We start from the raw sequence: 24,908 nt of genomic DNA on the forward strand, positions 1-24,908 counted from the left end.
AAATACTAGTTATCGTCTTCGAAAGTGTCATCGTATTGTTCGGCAGAAACGCAACAACTTACAAATGGACCTATAAATTAGGGATGGTGTGAACGTGAGGTTCACGTTCGCGTTCTGTGTGTGACCCTCCGATATTTAGAGGTTCGCGTTCACAAACGAACCTCGGTAGGTTCTGCACTGTGAGCCTTTTTCATATATTACGATTATTACTTCATCATAACATCTTTGGTTGAAATTTATTGCATTTCAACTGCGGGCAATTCTATGCATGGCGTTGGCAGCATAAAAATATCAACACTAAACGAGCATGCACCTTGACCATCTCTAAAATTTTACTTGCTTTGTTACAAACGTTTCCTCGAAATATCCAACTTTCCGTTTGTGAATGTTTGGTGACTCTCTGCTGTGAGCTTAACCCGCAATCTCACAAAATCAAGGGCGAAATACACTACGACTACGTGTATCGATATTAAGCGACTGATGCTTATTCAACCAATTAACGAAATTGATGTCGTTGTCTGATGTAAAAAATCTAGCAGGCGCACGGGGTCAATCTTAATTTCATATGTTTATTGTATCATAAAATCTGAATCCGTGCGATTGGGGTGTTGGCTACTGCTGTATAACTTGTTAATGGGGTAATACCGGTATCAAGTATAGAAACCCTCTGCATCACTATCAACGTAGCAATACCCAAACGCCGAATACATTGTACCGCCAGGCCTTGACCGTTAAGGCGTAAGCATATATTCCATTTGTCGAAATTGTTGGCAAAGCGATGAAAGACATAGATTTTCTGGGATGATTATATAAATTAATTGCCCCAATTGATACATCTGGTGACGTTTAAAACGTCAATATGTACTTCAGCATTGTGGAATTATGTGGCCCGAGTCGTCACTAGGTATAGTGAACATTAATATAGGCTATCACTTCACTGAAATGTAGGGTTGGAATTAGCAATATGACGTCCCGTGACGTCATGAGGTTCACGTTCTGGTTCACACAGAACCTTTCAAAAAGGTTCGCGATCACACGAACCTGAACCTTTCAGAGGTTCACACCATCCCTACTATAAATATTGGATTTATAATTGGTCTACCTCCTATCTCTCCTGCGTACGCCGCTGCACACGACGTACCACCACAATAGTCACAATCGTTTACTGATCGAGCCTATAATTGCCAGAAACCAATGATTGCCACCGACGTATCGTCACGAATCATACGTAAGAGTTGAGTAAATGTCTTGACCACTACGGAACATCCGAGATTGTCTCGTGGAATTCCTAGTGTTTCGTGGATCACCGGTTAAGAATCAATAGTGTATATTCTAAACCCACATATCGATGTTGGAGATTAATATGCTAATAAAATGAGCATCAAATTCAGCAACGATTCAATTTCAGGAGCTCGTTTACGGTGAATACGATAACGTTTTCCATATGCATTAGCTTGCCTCATAATGCAGGTGTCCTAGGTGGGCGTAGGCCTAGATGAGAGAATCACAACCTTTTTCAACTCATCGCCGTCCCGTTATCAATCTCGACTCAAATTTTCACCCCACTCCATATTTACGGATCCGTCAAATACATATAATCAGGAACTTTACTCACGTAACTCTGATCGCTAATGAATTTACGAAAAGGGACCATTCTCCGAGGTGGCAGGTGCTCGGAAAAATGGTTTCCGCGTCTACTTTCCATTGAATGGATCCTTGTTCGCGTCACATGCAGAATAAGCCGCCTTCACATGCATATTTTTACCTCGTTGATTAAATATATTTCACTGGAAGTTCTAACAATTTCACCAACCATCGCCTCCTTGTTTGTCAATATCGCTCACGTTGCTAACCACTACATTAATCCACTCACGAAGTCCGCGTGACAATGTATTGAATGTGGAAACAAGTTTCATAAACACAATTCTGGAATAATTACGTTGAACATGCGCAGATATTTACTGAAGGAGTTAAAGTAAGTTACGGGGGATGACCAGCCTGAAATAAAACAGTCTGATCACTCGCTAGTTAATAAAATCCATATCTGTTTCCAGGAAAAGAGTTCTATTACAGTAAAAAATATGAATTAATGGGATTGGATTATTCATCGCCATTACCAACAATTTCGACGTAGCACCACGGGCCATATATTAAATATGCCATATTCACGCAACATTTTGGGAATTATTATTGTAGTCGTGGCTTCTGCTGTTGGACAAGTCACCGTACCAGGTAATTTTGATCACCGTATTGTTATTTGTTTATGCTATTCGAATGGATTGTATATTAATATTTGTCCAAGTCATAACGGCATACGTGATGCTACTGTACATCACAACATCGAAGTTATATGGCCGATCCGCTAAGAATATACGCTAGCATCATTTACAGAATTTGACTCCCTTGTCACCGTTTACAATCACATTTGTTTTCCGATCGTCAACACCACATAGGAAATCGTGATAGTACCTTCCTTTCAAGCCCTCGAAAGTATTGTTGGGATCCGGTATCCCGGAATTTAAGCCTATTTTTCTGACCCTGATCCCGCGATTAATTCCAATGACATCTCTAGATTTTTAGAAAGAATATACCAAAGCTGATGTTGCTCCATATCTATTATTTTGACCATAAGGAAGCGTCAAAAGAATTGGTCGATTGTCCAAAACAATTCATTTATGTGTGATATTAAATGCAACTATGGCGTAACAATGAACAACGCATTCACTCCCCTCGTAGGATACAACTCGTAGCAGTGATACAGAATATCGTAGCATTAAAAAGGCGGTCATGTGGAGGGCCAACCACATATGTCGTAGATCGTCGTTTTCGCGCAATCAAAATTCATGTCACAATATTCATTGACTTTGATGCATAATAATATAAGTCTTCTTTTCACCGTTACCTAAAACCGTTCGCTCCTATTTGAAGACAAAATAAGGTCATCAACATTCAAGTTGCCCGCGCAATGGTTCGTGAAACTCGTGTGGCTGTGGGCCGAAAATGTTGGCCACCCCTGTTCCAGGCGGCAATGATGCTCTTTAAAGATAGTTTCCAAGCCCAACTGTTGAATTAGATCGAGGCTCTCGCTCTACTGAACCACATGGGGACCCGGCTAGCCATACACCTTAATGACCTTGGCACAAGAGCTGCCTCCGTTCGTTGCAGAGTTTAAGAGTTTAAGATCAAACAGCGATGTTGGCGTGTCATTACTATACATGAAGAAATGCTGCTGTATTATACCATCAAAACGACCAGAAAACCCGAGCAATTCATATGAAGCACTGGCAACCTTTAAGCTAGAGATTCTCAAATCGGGGTTCTCCCCCTTGGGGGCGCGAAAGCATCTGAAGGGGGTGCGAAGCTGCGGTCAACTGAAAAAAATCGCGCTCTGCACGATATATACCTGCAATTCATAGTTATAGTGTATAGTCAAAATATCATATTTGAGAAATCTTTTATCGTAATAAACGTCCATGCACCAAACTATCCGTTCGGATTGCTAGCATTCTGGTTTCATTTTGTGATATGACGATAAGCGGGGCACGAAATTCTTCACTATCATAAATGAAGGCCCGTCTAAAAAAGTTTGAGAGCCATTGCTTTAAGCCAACATTTACGTAGAGGATAAACGTGTGTTTTAAGGTATTGGATATTTCACCACCAAATTAAGAAATCGTCCATACCAGGGTTGGCATGGCCAACCTGCGGTCATATACAATTAGGGTTCTTGAACTTTTTTTGCCTCACCAAAAATCTGAGTCTAGTAGCATCTCGCGACCAGAAACCTCTATCAGTATGCTACACGTATTTACGGGCTTGTATGATATAGCGAACGTGCAGACGACAGTTGTATGCAACACAGCAATAAGAAACTTCTTTATCCACGCGTTGTCGAATTGGACTGAACCTTTATTCGCGCCATGTGCGTAAGCGAATGCGAATAGTAGAGACAGATGATGCGACACATAAAGATATATCAATATAAAATCGTTGTACCTCGCGAATGATGGTTTTTATGATCACGTGGACTGCGAAAGGATAAATATTTGGTATAGTTATGTATGCAGTATCCCATATTGTCAACGAAATTCGCTTTAATCACGACTGGTCGACGACTACTTAAAACTCTTCAAAACATTAGTACGCTCGATTTCGGTTCGTATGGTATTCATCCGCGGGCGTTCCGCTTCAACTATTAATATCGTCCATGTGCAAAGTATTTCTCAAGAAAATAGTGACGGCACAGAACACAAGAATGGCTGTCCGCGACGCGAAGATTCCCTGCCGCTAATTTCACCGGTTATTTCATATCAAGCTGGTCGAGACGATGATACTATTGGTTCTCTCATCTTTATACGTCAATATTACAAGGAATAAATGCTGTTGGAGTAGCTTGTATGTGTTAAATAGTTTACTGCACTGCTATAATCCCGAGATGAAGGAGTGAAGATCCTGGAAAATCCCGAAGTCCAAATCCTCGAAAGATAATACTACATCTCGAAAATTTTTCAAACTATCTAAATATAACGACAATAAGAAAGCAATTTGCAAAGAAATTATTTTCCTTTCTTCTGTGTGTTATGCTTGTATGGTGTGTAGGACGGAGGAGAAAATTTACGTGTATTTTCAGAGTGTATTCTGATTTACCGTCTCAATAAAAGCGCGAATTTCATGCATGTACTGAATTCCTAACGTAAAAGTAGGTTAAATCGCCTCTATGTAAATTTCCTAATCGCAGCATACGTTTAGTGGAGTGTCAAAATATCGCTTAGAAATATACTATCAAGTAGTATATTCATATTGAAATAAATCCGAATATTTTCGGCTGACACTCGTCACGACTAGTCGTATGCGGATTATTTAAATCTATCAGTATTATTATTATAACAATTAATGGTGAAAGGCGAGTGACGCTTTTCGTCTGTAAGGCCAGATGCGCCACGGAGTCAAATACCTATGTACCGATGTCCATTTCCAGTGAACTTCTGACTGATCATCGGCTTACTCTACGCACCGAAATCGCGAGTGGTGGTGTAATGGGATTGGTTGTGGTCGCGTCCTGCGCGAAAAAATCTCGGACTCACCAATGAATTTCGTAATTAGTATTGGTAGTTATACATCCAACATTTATCCTTAGTAAGCACATGTGATCAGATTCAGCGGAAGAGTTGATGGAAGGGGTGTTTTCAAAAATTAAGGGAAAGTTTTATTCTAAATGAAGATGCATCCTCGGGTGGGCCAATTGTTATGTGTCACTTTATTGCATGTTGTTCTTTCTATAGTCCTCCCATCAGGATTGTTGGTATAGGATAACATGATTCTTAGTTGATATTTCGATAAGGGTCGCATAATTTCCTCTGCTGGTCTCATCTGCAATGCGGGGATCAGATTACCGAGCTCTACTTTCGAAAAATAAAGTCACATTGAATCGCGCGCAGCACGGAGAAAATTTGAAGATTAAGTAAAATTTATCAAAACTTCGGTCAATTCGTAAATTCAAATTCTCGACGGTCACCAATACATAATAATTGAATTACGTGCCGACGGCCGAATGTGGCCGTATGGCCGCAGGTTGGTCACCCCTGTGCTAAATCTGTAAGTAGTAAGCACGCTAACACTTTAATAGAGTCGACAGTATTCCTACTGCCTTGAGAATCAAGTTTAGGTTTTATAGTGTGCAAGCCATTTCCTCTTACAGAAGACACAGCTACGATCATTTCAACGCCTAGTTAGCATGCACGATTCTGTTACTTCATTTAGGTTTTTATTAGATATGTCACGAACCATAAGCGGATCTGCAAAATCTATTTGTCAACACTTGTTGAAGTTGAAAGTATTCCTACTGCACTGAGAATCAATTTACAATTCTTAGTATGCAAACTAATTCTTTTACAGAAGATACAACTGTTGAGGACGCTACGATCATTGCAACACCCGGTTAGATTGCATGATATTGTTTCTTCATTTAAGTTGTTGATAGAAATGTCGCTCGCGCCCAGTACTCGGGTTAGCTAAATCTATAAGTAATAAGTATGTTAACACGTTGTTAGAGTCGACAGTATTCCTGCTGCATTGACAATCAAGTTACAGTTTTTATAGTTTGCAAACCATGATTTCTTTTACAGAAGATGCAACTTTCGGGGACACTAAGATTGTTTTTAGACCCGATTAGATTGCATGATATTGTTTCTTCATTTAGGTAGTTGATATAGAAATGTCGCTTCCGATACGCGGATTAGCTAAATCTAAAAGCAATAAGCATGCTAACTCTTTATTAGAGTCGACAGTATTCCTACTGCATTGAGAATCAAGTTACAGTTTTTATAGTTTACAAACCATTTCTTTTACAGACGATACAACTGTTGAGGGCACAACGATCATTACAACGCCCGGTTAGCTTGCATCATATTGTTTCTTCATTTAGGTTGTTGATAGAAATGTCTCACCCAATATGCGGATTAGCCAAATCTATATTTATTGCCCAGTTCCTAACCTATGTCCCAATCTTCACCAGTTTTTTTCCGCAGGCAAAATGAACGACAGACACAAATAAGGAAATGGAGAATCAGAGAATTAAGCGTTAAATAGCGGGCGTGAAACAGAGCAGTCCCACTCGATAGAGACATACTTACTTAAAAACTAATTTTGATATAATATTGGGAAACTGTTTATCATGTACTCAATTCAATCTGGATATGCAAAAAAAGACAACCAAGAGCATCTAACAACTCTCCCACACTATTAAATTGAAATTATCTCGTTACTTTCACAATGAGATTCGCATTGTAACAATGGCAACAATAACAAACTTTGAAGTGTACGGTACTATAGTAGCAACGTATGAAATTTGTAAATAAACAGTTACAGTACAAACACGAAACAGAAGAAACTAATCAGTAATCATATATTTGTCTACAGAAAATAGGTTTGGTCAATTGAATAAAGGTGGACTCCAACACTTTTAAACGAAACAAAGATCGGCCTCGCGCAATGACAGTGAACATATTGTAATTATACTGCTGTGCACAGGCGAGGTTTCCACTCTAATGTTGACCAATAGACGAAGCATATGCTTGGTAATCGTCATAACAATCTGTTTTAGCAGCAAATTTGCATTGCCGTGCGACCTCTGTGCGGTCATTTGCGCATGTGTTTGACCGGATCAATTTGGGGATATGTCTCTTTATACGCTCAAACAATCTTTGGTATGTACGTCCTATATACCTACTATCAGAGTGGCACTTGTATTGGTAGAAAACATTACTTTCATTAAAGGCAGGGAGTACATATTTTCGATAGTTTGGCAACAATGGTTTCGTTGTGTACACCACATGCGCTTAAATAACATCGGTGAACGGCCGATTGAATGAGTTTTTCAAATCGGTTAGACACGTGACCTAACAAAGGAAGGTGTAAAAATGCCGGACATTCTTCTGGTACATATCTGGCGACAGCTTTATGATCATAGATTCCAGGACCTCAAAATGAAAAAGAGAACGGCAACGAGCAACTACAGAAAATTGACTGTCATTGTACTGATTTGCACATTCTGGATGGGATAAGAGATGCTGTCCAATAGCCAAATTGCAGCACACAATACGTTCATATTGTTAAATTTATTCCACTGGAAGCTTTTCGACTGGCTCTCTTCAGCAGTGAACGCGAGTAAATGAGGTTAACCAAGTTCGAAATATAGGAAGAATTTTGTCGTTGTCACGTAATCATGACAAGTACGCAAGTCGTGAACGGCAGTAAACAGCGCACGGTTACGGTACAGCACACACAAAATCAGCTGTAAAACAGCCGAATGACAAAACAACACTAATGGAAAATCCCCAGAGTGTAGAGATGTTATTCTGGCGGCAGAGGATCGGCTTTTGCAGCTAATGGTTGATTCAAGGACCTTTAAACCAGGAGCAACTATGGAAAACTGATTGATATTGTAATATTTTGCACACTCTGGCTGTTTCAATAGGTGCTGTCCGATGGCAGAATTACATGCTGTTACTTGGTCATAATCATGCATGGGAACTAGAAGCAGTAACTTGGTCATAATCACGCAGTGTGTCAACAGACTGCGATGATGAAGTTGGAGAAACATTAGTTGTTCTAATTTGTCGTGGAACATGATGGCAAATTCTTTGCTGCAAGCATTGAGACGGGCGACCTATACATACTAACACATCGGCAAGCGTAATCATAGATTATGTTGCTTTGATTTGTAGAAGGTAGCACATCCTTTTGCGTTGCGGGCATCGGAGATTTCGTCATTGAGATTATTTACGGTTCTACGTGTGAAAAACAATGCCTCACAGATGATTTAATTTGGTTTTCAAACCTGTTTTATACTCTTCCAATGCAAGGAAGATGCAAATAAAAACGACATTTTCTATGGTCCGAACGGTTCAGCTTTTCTGAAATCGTTGAGTTTACGATCCATGGTCGTTTTAACGATATTATTGGGATAACCGTTTGACAGAAAGATTGGCCGAATGTTCTCCAATTCAGAATTAAGTTTGACGCTGCTACAAATCATCAGAGCCCTGTGCACTATAGAGTTCCTAACAAATTAAGTTTACGTTTAACCGGGCAAAAAGATTCCCACGAGATGTATTTCCCACTGAATGTAGGCTTACGGTAAACTGACGTAACAAAATTAGCATTCGTCTTTTCAACAAAAACATCAACGAATTCTAATGAATTATTTCCCTCACTCTCCATGATGAATTTCAGTGACGGGCGAAGATCATTTAATTCACTCAAAAACAAATCACCCTCATTCCTAAATATGACGAAGTTGTCATCCACATACCGGTGATATAATAATGGTCTTCAGTGTCATCGAATAACGTTTTTTCGTAATACTCCACGAAAATGTTAGCCAGAATAGAACCAAGAGGCGATTCCATTGCAACATCAACAGTCTATTTATACATGGTGTTATTAAAACTAAATTCAACATCACAAGTGAGCAAGCGAAATAATTTAACGAAAGAAGACCTTGAAAATGAAGGAGATAGAAGGACACCACCATACAGTTCATTGCTATAAATCTCTATGGTAGTTTGAACCGGTACGTTACGTTCGTGAATAAGCTCGATCAGGGTTGGGCAAACTACGGCCCGCGGGCCGCATGCGACCCGCGACATCGTTTTGTGCGACCCGCGAAAGGCTCGAGAATCGTATTTAAAATATTGAAAAAATGCGACCTTAAGGCCAACGCATTTTAAAAGGTTTCAATTGTTAAACATTACAGAAAGTCAAAATGGGGATGACTTTTGGATCACGAGTGTAATTTTACATTGGCCATCTCCAGGAAGTTTATTAGTTTTAGTGCGCTGTACTCGGAAAAACCGATTCGTGCGTGTGGTAGGTAGATTCGTTCACTGCATGTGCAGAAGTATATATATTTACAAAATCTATATATAGCATATTTGAAGCTAACATGGTTATGACGCTGTCAATATTGCGTTTTGGTTTATAATCCCAATTTTAACTAGTGCGGCAGGCGAATGGAATTAGATGTAGAATGCTCGGTCCACGAGTGTTTTTCCTTACAAACTGGTTACTGATGAGGACGATCCACTTATATACTATCTCCACATTTCTTCGGTCACTATATAAACAGTGGTCCTTAAATTAGGGGGCGTGAAAGCATCTGAAAGGTGTGGCGAAGCCGATATGCGCGATATGCCTATACTTCATGGTTGTTGCTCTGTCTATTGTCCATATTTCATATTTTATAATTCTCTCGTCTGCAGCTATAACCTTTGATGCCGTCAAACTATCCGTTGGGATTCTGATTTCTCTCTTGGATCTTTTGTGATATCACGATAAAGGGGGCGCGAAATTTTTCACTATCATAAAGGGCCGGGGCGTGTCTAATAAATATTTAGAACCACTGCTATACGAACCATACATCCGTGGTCAAATGGAGCCAGTAAGGCAGGGGTGGGCAAACTACATCCCGCGGGTCGCATGCGGCCCGCGAGAGTCTAAAGATACTTATTAAAAATATTGATAAGACGAGTACTAAAATCGAATTAATGCAGGGAATTGATTAAACTTTTTCTTAGTATATTTAACCATGCTAAATCTAAGGCAGTGGTTCTCAACCTGGAGGACGCGACCCCCCCCCCCCCCCTTGGAGTCGTGAAAGCATCTGAAGGGGATCGCGAATCTGAGCCCAACTGAAAAATTTATTCGCGCTCTGCGCAATTTACATATAATTCATAATTATGGCTCTGTATTTCATATTTAAAAATCTCTCATCCATAGTCAGTATTCACAATCCTCCATGCCACAAAACCATCCGTTAGGTTTGCCAGCATCCTGGTTGCATTTTATGATATGACGATAAGGGGGCGCGAACTCTTTCACCATCATAAGGGGGGGGGGGCATGTCTTAAAAACTTTGAGAACAACTTTTCTAAGGTAAATACCTCCCATATTATTTTCCATGTTTAATTTATGGCGCGACAGTCCGATCTCAAGGCCCCATTCAGTTTAACTGCTAAACATTACAGAAATCCTAAACGAGATAGACATAATTCGGATCACGAGTGTGATTTCAGATTGGCCACTCCAGTTTTTAATTATTTCAGTGATGTGCTTATAAAAAACGATTTGCGCGCGTCCTGAATAGATTCGTTCTCTGTATGCGTAAAATTATGGTATTTATATTTTATTCACGCATATAGTAGAAGCGTGTTTGAAGCTAACATGGTTATGATGCTGTCAGCATTGTGTGTCCTGGAACTGAACCTAAAGTGGAATTAGTAAATCTATGAATAGATCGCTGCTCACAGATTTAAATTTCAATCCTGTTGTAACAATCGGGACAACAGCCTTTCATCTCTATAGTTTTGACAAATTAGTTATTGAGGTCGACCAGTCTATGAAACCTCGCCACTGTTTCTGGCGCGTGCACGATATCATCATAGCAATGTTTGGTTTGTTTTAAATAAGCATATATATTATCTCCATGTCATCACTATATAATCAAATACCAGCAATATTGTGTTTTGGTTTGTATTCCCAATTTTATATAGTGCGGCCCGCGAATGGATTCAGATGTTGAATGCGGCCCGCGAGCTGAAAAGTTTGCCCATCCCTGCAGTAAAGTCTGATCTCTTCGTATTCAGCAGAAGAGATTTCCCCCACCTTCTTGAGGGTCAATAGTAGACGTTGAATACGTGCTTCTATCTTGGTGATGATGGGGATCTGATGCTCCCGTAGTTGTTTGTTTTTGTTATTATTACGTCATACAGACTAGATAGTTGCTACATTTGAAATTTGATAAACCCTATTACTGACGTTCGCTACTGATGAGAGTCAGTCGAAAACCTTTTAGCGAATAAGTTAACAATATGAAGTTATTGTTTCGCGTTATTCTGAAGTTCTGTACCCCAAATGGCTTGTTCAAATGTTTATACAACACATCAACTTTTGCAATGTATCGTCATCTGCTGAGACAGTCGAGAAGTATTGCACAGCCAATAATGTAATGGCAAAGCAAAGCAAATTTCTGTCGGTTCTGTCTTTCTATTTGCAACGAGTTGTACATCCAGGAACGCAACAAATATAGTCCATTCTGTAGCATTTAGCCAAATGTACTGCGATAAAATATGTTAGTGAAACCAGAACTCTGCACAACAGTAGAAGACCATACGCATAGCTAACATGTTATGATTTTGGTGAACATACACAGCATAATTATGTAGTTGATGACAGCGCATATTCATTAATCAACATTGCAAAAGGCACATGTTACTACCAGTACAGTGTGGCCCGTGCCCCCGTTACTATCAATATTATCAGCTGTTAGTGTTCACGTATGAAAACAAACGGCAAAACACTTACCTTTGATTCTATTTGAGCGAAATTAACATTTCGTTTACACATCAAAACTCTATAAAGCTACGTCTAGAACAGGGGGGAGGGGCAATTATTTTTGTCCGCGGGCCAAACGAGAAGTAGAAAATACGTTGGCGGGCCGAGTCAAATTTTTCTAGCTAAATTCTGCAGCTTTTCAATTTTATTTCTAAATTACATTGGTAATAAATGCTGCTCGGTGAATGTGTTGATGTTAGGTAATGATAAAGTGGCGATGAATTAAAAAGATATCTATTTGCCGTAATGATTCGAGATAATGTTAAACTTGATACATTTACAAGTCTCTGCAATCGTGTTTTTGTCATAAGACCGACGTTAACTAAAATCCTAATCTCGGCGACATGCTCGGCTCAAACTATAAGGTTTACCATTGACCCCAGTATACAAATATTTAGTGCACAAAAGCATCTTTGAATTTCAGCTTTCGGCTTCCTTTTTTTGACATGCTCGTTCATCATTTATGGGTGATAGATATAATGAGTCATGTAGTAATCACTGGCACTGATTGACTTGTTTTATAAATGAGGGGTTTGGAAACTCATCAGGTAACAATTGAAACAGAGACCGTATAATGCGTAATGTGACAATGGCAACAAAAAAGATTTGAACTAAACTATATGGAGAGAGTGATTTCTTGTGACTTTAATTGCTACTCATACTTTGCTACATTGACTTTAATTTGAATCTAGATTACGCATGCGAGGTACGTATGCAGTGTAATCGTGGCGTATTAACGAACAGGTTTCAAAGTAAACGAATTTCCTGTCCAGTTGATCCAGCCTATGGTTTTAGTCCACGCATCAACATTAAAAAAAGCACGTTTTATGTTTGAATTTGAAGCAACTTTTCGCGGGCCGCACAGAATAGCATCGCGGGCCGCATTTGGCCGGCGGGCCGCACTATGCCCAGGTCTGGTCTAGAACGTAGTAGTCGCGCATATTCGTCAACATTACAGCAAACAACTCAGAGTACCGGTATAGTGCATCGCAAAGTGAAGTTACTGTTGTCGCAATTAGCTATCCGCGCGTGTACTAAATCCTCAAATGACTTTACTAATGCTATTTGATCTATAATACCACATTGTTATCAAATGTAGACTCGATAAATCTACACTTAGAACGCGAAAATCGCACAGCCTTGAGGCAAATCCTCCACTTCCTACGGCTGTTCCGCGTTTGGATTGCCCTGCGTTGGGTCGCTACTTGTGACGTCACACGCGTAGTGTCATATCCCTAAGTTCTATATATCACTGGTGTTTATGTATACCTATCACAGTAGAAATATATATTGTGGCGAGGTTTCAATCCATTCATTGTCAAAGATTAGGAAGAAAATCAGGAATTTAAGTAGGCTATTGCCAATTTGGCAAGAGTTTGCACAGTAAGCTATTTTACATCAGACGACTATGTAAATGATGTGAGCCCTGAAGTCTTAGCAATTATGAAGCGAAACTGTCTCATGCTTTACCTGATTTAACAGAAATTACAAATTAGGTTAATAATAATCTTTCTAAGTTAGACCCTTCGCGGCGTCCCTGTTGAGAACCACTGTAGTAACGTCTCTATTGTTTTGCATATTCAACAATGGGTACTGAAACGACTACGCAAACAATGGGTTGGTACTGGTAAAATTTGGAGCAAACAAAGAAAGAGACATTTTTTTCAACTTCAACATTATTAGTACAGAATTCTTGGCAAACTAAGGCACAAATAATTCTATATTTGGTACTCGATTCGGAGATTCCAACCAATCAGTCTGCACTTATCATCCTAATAATTGCAATCACGTGAATCATGCCTCGTACTTCGAAAATTCAACATGACTTTGTCACTTTATTCGTGAATTGACTTAACTTGATTTGACTTGAATTGATTCGAGTCAACTCCGGATATTGTGAGAGTTGACTTGACTCGAGTCACTCAAAAATTTAAGTGACCTGACTTGACTCGATTTGAAGATAGTGACTTGGGCCCAACACTGTTAAGAGATGACAGCAGCCCCAATAGTAGTCCCCCAAGAATATAGGAACTTTACTTAACTCGAATAACCTCCAAAAATTGAGCGACCTGAATTGCATCTAGTTGCCCTGAAATTGTATTACTTGACATGAGTAGAGTCTACCTGTGTAATGACTTGATGTGACTTGTGACTCGAAGGTAGTTACAAAATCCCAGGAGTGCTGATAGGTGACCTTTACCTTTACCTTTTCTGTATGGTTATCATTCTATTAACAGCACAGCTTGTATGTGCCATCTATTACGTCATAACGTCATACGGTATAACGTTGTAGCCAAGATATAGTTACAGAGTATAGACTTTGAGGTGACTCCTCAGGGCGTTCCTATAAAAAAAATCTTCAGATTATACAGCGATAGTGTCGTAAAGTGTAATAGACAAGGAACAATAAGCAACAGTTTTTTTACTTGCGTGATGCTAGCATTGAATATTATACGACAAAATTAGGTTTAGTATCCAAATTAAGGAGAAAATTCGCTAACAGATATCTAGAAAATAAAACCAATTAATAATAGTTTTGCTTATTGGCCATTGTGACACATTACCAATATTGCTTGATAAGAATTAGTTTAGTTCGATGTTCCCCATCTTGTAAATTTAACGAACATATTTCCCTTTCAGAAAGGATAACGATTGTCAATCCGACAACCGCTCCAACAGGTTCGTTCATGTATAGTGTAGGCTTATGTTATGTATCTTAAAATAAAATCTACATATATTCAAATCTAGCTAGGTTGACGAAGTGGACTTACCTGATTCCGAAACATCCATCGCAATTTCATCGATCTTATCCTAAATATTTAGTGTTGTGATATTTGGGTCATATCCGGTTAGCTTTGAAATGTGTTTCTCAATTTTAAATCTTGCCTGGAAATGGACAACTCTGCGAATAGTGCTTAAAAGATTTATTTCCATGTACTGACTATGAAATCATCGGATTTTCCAGTTTGCGATCCCGATTGCCCAGATAATTCCATATGTGACCTCGATGATCAACTGTGTAAATGCGATTTCGGATTCATCAGCATCCACAATAACAATACGGCACCATGCAGACGTGAGTGTTTTTATTTATAGTTTATTTTCCTTTACAATTCATGTTTGCAAATATAACTTGACGCGCGTGAAATCTGCGATATAGACCCACAATAAATACCACAACCAATACAGCGCAAAAACAGCAGCGATAGTCTCACCATACTATATATTAATATTATAAAACATATGTAGTAATGCACGTACAATCGTACATGTACGTACTCAACTTATGTATCAGTCAATCATTATTGCTATTTCACCATTTGGAAATGTCACCAGAAATTTAAGAAAAAATTGAAGAAGTGGAAGTAGAGCAAATCGACTTGGTAAATTATACCAATGAAACACCTATCTTAGCCTACATGTAGTAATAAACATGGGGAACGTAGCCCAAGAACGACGAATCAGAAATTTAGAAATTGCAAAGTTCATGTATCGACTTAACCCTGGTTCAATAAGATTGGGGTCAATTTGACTGTAGGTGAAGAAATATGTTAGCTATATTTTCTTGTGCGGTCGGATTGTTCTTGCCAGTCATGTAATCCTAAATTGTTATATACACTATCAGTCGGAATAAAGCATTAGCTGATTATCGCTGATACCTCGCCGCTATGAGCTATTGATTGAGCATGGGTCAGAATTTGAAAATATAGTAGGCAGACTAAGTATTTTTCTCCTCATTGTAATCGGATCGATTCTAACTGTTTATGGCTCTTTCGCATTGTTTATGTCATGTGGAGTCAGCGAGGCATGACGACAAGCTTTCAGGTTTGATGGGGTCAGTTTGACCCCATCTCGCCATTCGTGTAATGGTGTTACGTCTCAGAGGGAACTTTGAGATGGGTAGACAGTAGGGCTCGAAAAGGAATATTCATCGTTATAACGTCCTGCAGGAGGTTATCAGACAGGTACATAGTGAAATTATTAGGGGAAAATGCATATTAACTAGTGGGGTCAAATTGACCCCACCTTGCCATTCGTGTAACGGGTCAAGTCTTAATGATCTAGGGTTAATTGCGGTCATTATCCTCCTGAATTTGGCCATTTTTACACTTCAGAATCTAATGCGGTAAGTACAATACGTGTTCGTCCTCTTCATCCAATTATTGTAAACCAGGCGCAAATTTTAGTACAGAAAAAAGTGTATAAGTGTGTAACTTTATCCGGATGCCAGAACGTCCTGCAGTAGGCCTATGCGCAATTCGTTGCTCGCCTTGACACATAAAGTTGAACGGTTGCTACTGGATACGTATATTCGCATAACACGTCTCTTCGTCGATTTTTTTTTACAAACATGTGCACATTCACACTTCGTATTACCCTCTATTCCAGTAGTACACCAAACCATAACCTACCTCAGACCTACACCGCGGTGTACCTCAAACACGACATTTTCATCCAAATGAGACTGCGGCACATATAGGGACTAATGAAAAGATATGCATATAGACAAGTAAAATTTGCTACCACGATATAATTCCGAGTTGGTTTCTGTTTTTGTCTATCACCTTATGGGTGTGAATGCACACTCTTTTCGTTAAAAGCATATGATATTACTCATTGTGTCTCGATGCCCCTGTTTAATTTGGTCATTCATTTTTGTTACTTTCGTCGGCCAAGCCGGTAGTTTGATTGGACATGAAAATTGTTTTGAATTCGTACTGGTGGCATCATGAATTGATAAAAGAATAAACTATATATGTTTTGGCATAACATATACAGACGAATACGATTGGTAGAAAACATCGATCTGGTAATTTCAATTGTTTGTTTGTTTTATTGAACAATTTTGGCGATTATCGCCTAACCAAGTTATTTGCGGCATGATAATGAATGTTGTAATGTTCATTGGTCTTTGGATTGGTACTATACGACTTCCAGTGACGCATCCATTCTTCATCTATCTCTCTCGCTTGCATGCATCCTCGTCAGTGTCTTTTGCTGCTGATTACCGAAGCTCGACTTTACTTCGATCAATCTGGGCTTTTCGTACGAGACTGCATACACAGTGAAGTCAGTGACGACAAGCCTAGATAAATCAACAGCCCATAGAAACTTGGCTGAGCGCTGACCAGAGCCAGCAAACATCGGTGAGGTGCCGGTGTCACTTAGCCCAATGTGCAACTTGCTTCCCGATCATTTCAAATAAATTTAGATGCGACGGCGAGATTTGAAATAAGCTACTTCACAGATTTCTATTACGGGCGTGAAAATTTACCCACACGCGCATGGTTAACTCTTCTTGTTGTGTATCATAATTTGTGCTGCTAAAAAATTTCAATCATTCTCATTAAGAGCCCTTCTGTAATGAAACTTGTGTTGGGGCCGGACAAACATGCCTAAAAAACGAGTCGTGTGTTTGCGACGTGGATAACAGCTACGAGCTTCAAGGAGGAGTCTGTACACTAGGTAATATGAAGAAAAAAAACATTACCTATAATATTCATCCGACTGCATTCTATTGGTGTTTAGTATGTCCTGTTTGCGATGAAAACGCAATTTGCTATGATCCAGTTGAAAAATGTGAATGCCGACCAGGATATGATTTCAACGGAACAGGCTGTGTCGGTGAGTCACCAGTAGCCTGTACAGGTGAAATTGTATTGTCTTATTAACGATGATATTCCTTGCCTCAGACTAACGCTGCCAGCGTGGATATGATAAATCGAATAAATACATCGTAACGTACTTTAATTACAAAATTAGGAATTATACCACGATATTCAAAATACATTCAAAATATTATACAAATTAGGGATGGTGTGAACCTCTGAACGGTTCTGGTTCGTGTTAACGCGAACGTGAACCTCATGACGTCACGTATCGTCATATTGCTAATTCTAACCTACATGTCAGTGAATTGATATATTAATGTACGTTGACGATACCTATCGACAACTCGGTTCACATTATATGACACAATGCTGAAGTATGCCTACATACTTACTTTATAACCGTCGCCTAATTTATGAACTGGAGCATCAAATGATATCATAATCCCATAACATCAATATCTTCCGTCGCTTTGCCAACAATTTAGACGAGCAACCGATTCTTTATCGGCAAAAGGACCGACTCTATTCTCTCCGTGTATTTCCTTAGTGTTGCGTCTCTGGCTATATATTATAGCCAATTTTTATTGCAGTCATAGGCGCCGAGCTACGGGGTGGAATAATTGTGGGGTTGCGGCCACCCCATACAAAATGCTCAAACGCCCGCCGTCTGTGCTGTCAATTAGCGAGTCTGTGATTTTACGCGATAAACTGATACGCGCGCGACTAATTGTATACGCAGCTTAAACTACTGATTAACGGCCAAATAAATTGTAATCCGTGATTAGTAATCAAATCATACAATCGACGCGACCTCGTTTACGACGTCGATTTCGACACGCGTGCTCTGAGAAACACCAGCTCTCTCTACCGGACGAGCGAATTCACGTTATACTTATCTCAATTAAATTGTATTTGCACACATATTCGTTTACAAAATAATTCTTGAGTTAGTTTCGTGATAGCCTTTTCAATTGGACCGCGAAATAGGACAGTGTGTTTGTGTATGCCTGCGAATTAAAAGTCATTCCTGTGCTAAGTGCGTATATTCAATTGCAAAGAATTGTCGCGATGTCAGATCGGAACTCCATTGTGCCATACGCAAGTTGAGGAATTACTGATTAGATGCGTGCTTCCTCGTTTGCTATCATCTCTTGGCTACTAATTCTTGGCTGCTTTACACACTCGTATTCCCTCGAAGACACTTATCAGTGTTTGATATGTTATTAACACTGTGCATTGTGCAGTGCACGGCGTTGAATTATGTTGTCAAATATTGATGCAACAAGAGATTCTCGGTGGCGGAAATTATGAATTTATTCGATTATTTTGAGCGGTAATCTTCTAAGTTCCAATAAACTTCATTGCTGGACGGACTCTATCGGGCACAACTATGTCGCGGATCGAATTTCAAACCATCGGAATTTCTATTGAGAAGGTTGCGGCATGTGCAGCCAAAATGCTCTTGCAGCAATAACACCTGGATAATTAAAATCGCACCATTTCACGATCAAATTCGACTGGCTGATCGGGACTTGCGTGTGCCGTAGGTTCCGGGCTGAATAATCAGCGCGTTGTCGGTATTAAAACCCTAGGTGCGTAACCAGTGAGTTTCTCATAAACTAGAAGTCCAGTCCTTTTGAAATGCCAATTCACTAATTCGTATTATCGATGCTGCGTACTGAAAATTTGCGAGAATCATTTGTATGCGAAATGGGTCATCGATGTCTCATTGGTACTATCGGCGGTGGTATGATTTAGCGCCCCCGCATGCCGGCCTACTACCGTCTGCAGAATCACTTTCGCCAAACAGTAACAATCTCTGAGTGTACTATTGTTAGTGTTTATGTATCTTTGATTAAAACTTATGCCCGCGTCTGAACAAATTGTGCTCGTTGTCATTGCCGAATCTGGGTATTTAGGTATGACTAGCGCACCCTGTAATTGTAATTATTGAAGGTTTGCGGCATGTCTGCAATTTCGTTATCAGCGCAACCTTGCCGACCGATTGTACAGTCCGATAAAATTGATCACTACTATGTATTTCGCACAGCGTACTGATGCTGATCTCAGCAAACTAACGATCCTTATTAGATGTACAAATTCGACCTCATCGCTAGAAACGGAGATTTCATCGCGCGCTCTGAGAAACACCATCTCCTATCGCGATTTGACGACCACATATAGGTTCACCTTCTGCAAATTAAAGTGCATTATTTGCATCGTTGAGGGCCGCAAGCCGCGTTGGTGGGTGGGTATGGGGTATTATGGCGCTCAGCAGCTAGGGCTTTGTGCGCCAGGCCTGGGTGGAGGGTTGATAAACCCCTTCCGGTCAATAGCACATAATCAATTAACGGGTGTATCATTAAAGGATTGCTCAGTAGTATATGAGGGTCCGTAGGAAGTGGTTGTAGATTACATGTAACGAGTAGGTAAGTTCTTTGGGATCGGTACCGCGTGCATGTAAACAAGAAGTGTTCTAACGTTTCGGGCACATGGCATCGTTCACAGAGGCCACTGTCATGTTGGCCTATTCGGTGCAGGTGTGCATTTAGTTGACAGTGTCCTGTTTGAAGACGAATCAGGATGGAGTTTTCACGCTGCGTCAGTTCATGTAGCTGGGAGGTACTACCGATCGAATTCACCAGGCGAACATATCTGTAGCTCGATTCCGGATCTCGTATCTCGTTATGCCATTTTGTGCGACAGAAGTCCGAAATCATGGATTTGCATTCGCTAAGCGTGAGCGAAATCTCATCCATCCCATCGTTGACGATGTTCGCTGCACCTTTTGCAAGCCTATCCGCCACTTCGTTGTGTACTATTCCTTTGTGATCCGGGATCCAGATAATTGTTGTGTGACTGCCGCTTGACGAGAGGCGAGAAACACATTGTATGATGTCTCCGATCACCATGTTGTCATCGTTGAGTCTTCGTTCGATTGCTTTGGCCGCACTTTGACTGTCTGTAAAAATAGCAATATTTGAGTTTGATGGACAGTTACTGCATGCCCACAACAGGCTTTCCTTGATGGCAATAAGCTCCGCAGAATACACACTTTGTAAGCTGCTCAAGGATAAATTAAAAGAAACACTGTGTTGGAATGTAGTAGCTGGCACCGCACCCCTGGTCAGTTTTAGAACCGTCAGTGTATATGGCCAAAAGATGACTGTAGCGGGTAGATATATATTCCTCGCACTCAATTTTGATCGCTTCGGGGTGTTCGATGCTCAAGGTCCTAGAGCCGAGACTTAGGTCTACTGAGATTTGCAAAGGAATCCATGGTGGTATAGAAGCAGGTTCATTTCGGGTGATTTTGATGTTTCTGAGCGGGTCTATATTAGATATCATGTTGAATGTCTTGAAATTTTCCGAGTCTGAAAAAATTTCGTGCCATGAGTGTTGTGTTACCGATAAGCAATGGTGTCTGGGTTGGCATAACACTGTGCACCGGTATGCGGCGCATGCTTGCAAGTGTCGAAGATGTATCGGTAATGCGTTACAGAAAGTCTGTAGCGCGATCGCTGGAGTACTCATCATCGCCCCACTACAGAGCCTTAGAGCAGAGTTTTGTATCTTCTGTAAGGTTTGACTGACATACTTCGGTGCTATAAAATATGCCTCGAATCCATATTCCATTATGGAGCGAATAATAGCTCTATAGAGTAATATCATGCATGAAGTGGACGCACCCCAGGATGTGCCTCGCAGATATCGTAGAATATTCAGGCGCTTGCTACATTTTCGAGCGACTTGGCGAGAGTGTTGCCGGTAGGTAAGTCGGGAATCAAACAAGATACCAAGATACCGAAATCCCCTTTCGAAAAGGATCCGCGACCCATCGAGGATTAGCTCAAATTTTGCCGGCTTGCGCCGTCTCGTGAATAGCATTGCAGCCGATTTGCTCACGTTTATTTTCAATCCCCACTTTTTACACCAATCAGCAACCTTATTCAAGGAGTACTGGATATTTTGCTGGAGGTCCATCACATTCAAATTTGAATCATAAATGCATTTGTCATCTGCGTATAGGTTGATATGACAAGTGACCTCTACGGGTAAGTCATTCGTCATAATTGCAAACAAAATTGGGCTTAAAATACTTCCTTGCGGTGTGCCATTTTGCGTATGGAAAGTGTCAAACAACTGATCTAAAATCTTAACTTGAAATGAACGATGTTTAAGGAAGGAGTTCAACCAACGTAACGCACTACCGCGAATACCAAGACTATGGAGTTTATAAACTATTGCTCCCTGCCATACTCTGTCATAGGCTTTTTCCAAGTCTAGAAATACCGCTAGGGTATATCTCCTGTTCGAAACGGCCTCATAAAGTTCGTCATGTAAAGAGATGATACAGTCTCTGGTCGACCTGCGGGGTCGAAAGCCGCACTGAGCAGGGTGGATAAGGTTGTTTGATTCAAGTCACCACCATAAACGGTTCAGATCAGGCGTTCCATAATTTTACACAGATCGCTTGTGAGTGAGATAGGTCTATACGAGGCTGCTTCGGTCGGTATTTTTCCCTTTTTTAATATCGGGACCACTAGCTTGCAAAAGTATACGCATGCACGGTTTAGGAAGATGCTTTATCATTGCGTGACAGATTTTATCACTTCCGGGTGCAGCACCCTTACGCTGACGCACAACCCTCATTAGTTCCTCCATTGTGAAAGGAGAATTAAATTCATTGCTGTGGGTAGTTTCTTGTAGAATCGGTGGTAGATTCTCAGATTCGAACGTTGCTCGCCTGGTCTTGATAGACTCTTCCAGATGTCGATTTCCACAAACTGAGGCGAAGTGACTAGCAAGCTCATTAGCTATTTGTTTCCTGTCGGTAGCTTCGTCACGGCCGCATTTAAGCGAGTTGATGCTGTTCCAAGTCCGATTTCCTGACATCGCTCGAATAACGTGCCAGATCTTTGATACACTTGCGGTTCGATCGAGCGAGCTGCAAAAAGACTGCCAATAGTTTCTCTTGGCGATTTGAATGGTCTTTCTAGTGGCGGCGCGGCGACGTTTAAAGTTGACAACGTCGTGCATATCAAATGTACGCTTCATTTTAAGGAACGCTGCCCGTTTTAGCCTGACTGCTTTAGAGCACTCCGAGTTCCACCAGGGGACGCTTGGTTTTCTGAACGGTTTGGTCAGTGGGATGCTAACGCTGGCTGCAACATTTATGTGTCGCGAAAGTTCTTCGATCGAAGTCGGGGACTCTTCTCTTTCGGAGACCAACATTGCTCACACATCCGACTGAAGTTGTCCCAATTTGCTTTCTTCAGCGACCAGGACCTGCGGAAATCGTCTGCATGGCTGATTGCGTGATCAAGATGACTCAATACCACGTAATGGTCGCTGCCAAAAAGATTTTCCGTGACTATTGTCGTTACTTTCGTTGCCAGGCATTTTGAGGTCAAGACTAGATCCAATAATGAGGTGCGACCCGGGTTCGGGAGAGATAGGTCTATTCTAGTTGGCGACGTCGTTATCAACACGACCATATCGTTCATATCGATGAAGTAATGGAGATGTCTTCCACACGTGTTCATAGAGTTGCTTTCCCAGAGGGGATGGTGGGCATTGAAATCCCCGGTCAATATAAATTTGGGACCGAGGTAGGTAAAGCATCTATGCATCAGCGAACGAGAGATGTTTCTATTCGGAGGGATATAGACGTTCATGATTGTCAGACCTTGGATGTTCAGTGCCTGTGCCTCTATTGGGCTTACCTGTTCTATTGGTAATTCAACGTACGACATACCGTTTCTAATAAAAAAGCATATGCCCCCGCCGTGTATGTTTCGGTCTTTTCTTAATAGGGTCCATCCGTGAATTTTCGGAGAATATTTAGTGACAAGATGGATCTCCTGTAGCGCAATCAGATCTGGTTTCTCATGCATGTCAAAAATATATTTTTTCAGCTCGTTCAATTTTCGATAAATTCCGCGGCAGTTCCATTGCAAGATTTTCAACTTGTCGAATTTTGATGGTTAAAGTCACGTTATGTGAGGTCCATGCCGATGTTACGTTGTGTCAGGTTCATGGGTGATGTGTTTTCTACTGCAGCCGTGAATAAATTTGAATTTTTATGACTGTGCAGTCCAGCGTATCGGGTCCGTTGGACACCTTGCGCCACTTGGATATCGCTGAAAATTGGTGTGCTGCTAGGCGTAACTGTAAGCTATAGATGTTTGAAAACCATTCCTTGACACACGGTATAGTTTGACAAATTTCGAATATTTTTCATGAATAAAAATTTGCATTTTTATGACTGTGCAGTCCAGCGTATCGGGTCCGTTGGACACCTTGCGCCACTTGGATATCGCTGAAAATTGGTGTGTTGTTAGGCGTAACTGTAAGCTATAGATATTTGAAAGCCATCCCTTAACGCAGGTTATAGTTTGGCAAATTTCGAATATTTTTCGTGAATAAATTTGAATTTTCATGACTGTGCAGTCCAGCGTATCGGGTACGTTGGACACCTTGCGCCACTTGGATATCGCTGAAAATTGGTGTGCTGCTAGGCGTAACTGTAAGCTATAGGTATTTGAAAACCATTCCTTGACACAGGTTATAGTTTGAAAAATTGCGAATATTTTTCGTGAATAAATTTGAATTTTCATGACTGTGCAGTCCAGCGTATCGGGTCCGTTGGACACCTTGCGCCACTTGGATATCGCTGAAAATTGGTGTGCTGCTAGGCGTAACTGTAAGCTATAGGTATTTGAAAACCATTCCTTGACACACGGTATAGTTTGAAAAATTTCGAATATTTTTCATGAATAAATTTGAATTTTTATGACTGTGCAGTCCAGCGTATCGGGTCCGTTGGACACCTTGCGCCACTTGGATATCGCTGAAAATTGGTGTGCTGCTAGGCGTAACTGTAAGCTATAGATGTTTGAAAACCATTCCTTGACACACGGTATAGTTTGACAAATTTCGAATATTTTTCATGAATAAATTTGCATTTTTATGACTGTGCAGTCCAGCGTATCGGGTCCGTTGGACACCTTGCGCCACTTGGATATCGCTGAAAATTGGTGTGTTGTTAGGCGTAACTGTAAGCTATAGATATTTGAAAGCCATCCCTTAACGCAGGTTATAGTTTGGCAAATTTCGAATATTTTTCGTGAATAAATTTGAATTTTCATGACTGTGCAGTCCAGCGTATCGGGTACGTTGGACACCTTGCGCCACTTGGATATCGCTGAAAATTGGTGTGCTGCTAGGCGTAACTGTAAGCTATAGGTATTTGAAAACCATTCCTTGACACAGGTTATAGTTTGAAAAATTGCGAATATTTTTCGTGAATAAATTTGAATTTTCATGACTGTGCAGTCCAGCGTATCGGGTCCGTTGGACACCTTGCGCCACTTGGATATCGCTGAAAATTGGTGTGCTGCT

At 40.5% G+C, this 24,908-nt stretch overlaps 1 protein-coding gene and 2 long non-coding RNA genes across 3 annotated transcripts in view; all 3 read left to right on the forward strand.

Moving 5' to 3' along the window:
• Nucleotides 1-24,908, forward strand: part of LOC145437930 (uncharacterized) — a 367,629-nt gene that overhangs the window by 336,778 nt on the left and 5,943 nt on the right. The gene's annotated exons all lie outside the window — the stretch shown is intronic.
• Nucleotides 2,052-14,723, forward strand: LOC145437979 (uncharacterized). Its single transcript, XR_013914789.1, has 5 exons — nucleotides 2,052-2,232; nucleotides 5,896-5,937; nucleotides 6,351-6,392; nucleotides 14,533-14,571; nucleotides 14,716-14,723. It is a non-coding gene; the product is annotated as an uncharacterized LOC145437979 (long non-coding RNA).
• Nucleotides 14,832-24,908, forward strand: part of LOC145436912 (adhesion G-protein coupled receptor G7-like) — an 83,530-nt gene continuing 73,453 nt past the window's right edge. The window contains exons 1-3 of the mRNA XM_080314101.1: nucleotides 14,832-14,968; nucleotides 17,245-17,358; nucleotides 17,422-17,517. Coding sequence (XP_080170227.1) covers nucleotides 14,836-14,968; nucleotides 17,245-17,358; nucleotides 17,422-17,517 — 343 coding nt within the window. The 5' untranslated portion in view covers nucleotides 14,832-14,835. The remainder of the gene's footprint in view (nucleotides 14,969-17,244; nucleotides 17,359-17,421; nucleotides 17,518-24,908) is intronic.

Source organism: Botryllus schlosseri, chromosome 4 (genome assembly GCF_051294905.1).
Source record: "Botryllus schlosseri isolate E-star chromosome 4, Bs_hap1, whole genome shotgun sequence".
Lineage (NCBI taxonomy): Eukaryota > Metazoa > Chordata > Ascidiacea > Stolidobranchia > Styelidae > Botryllus > Botryllus schlosseri.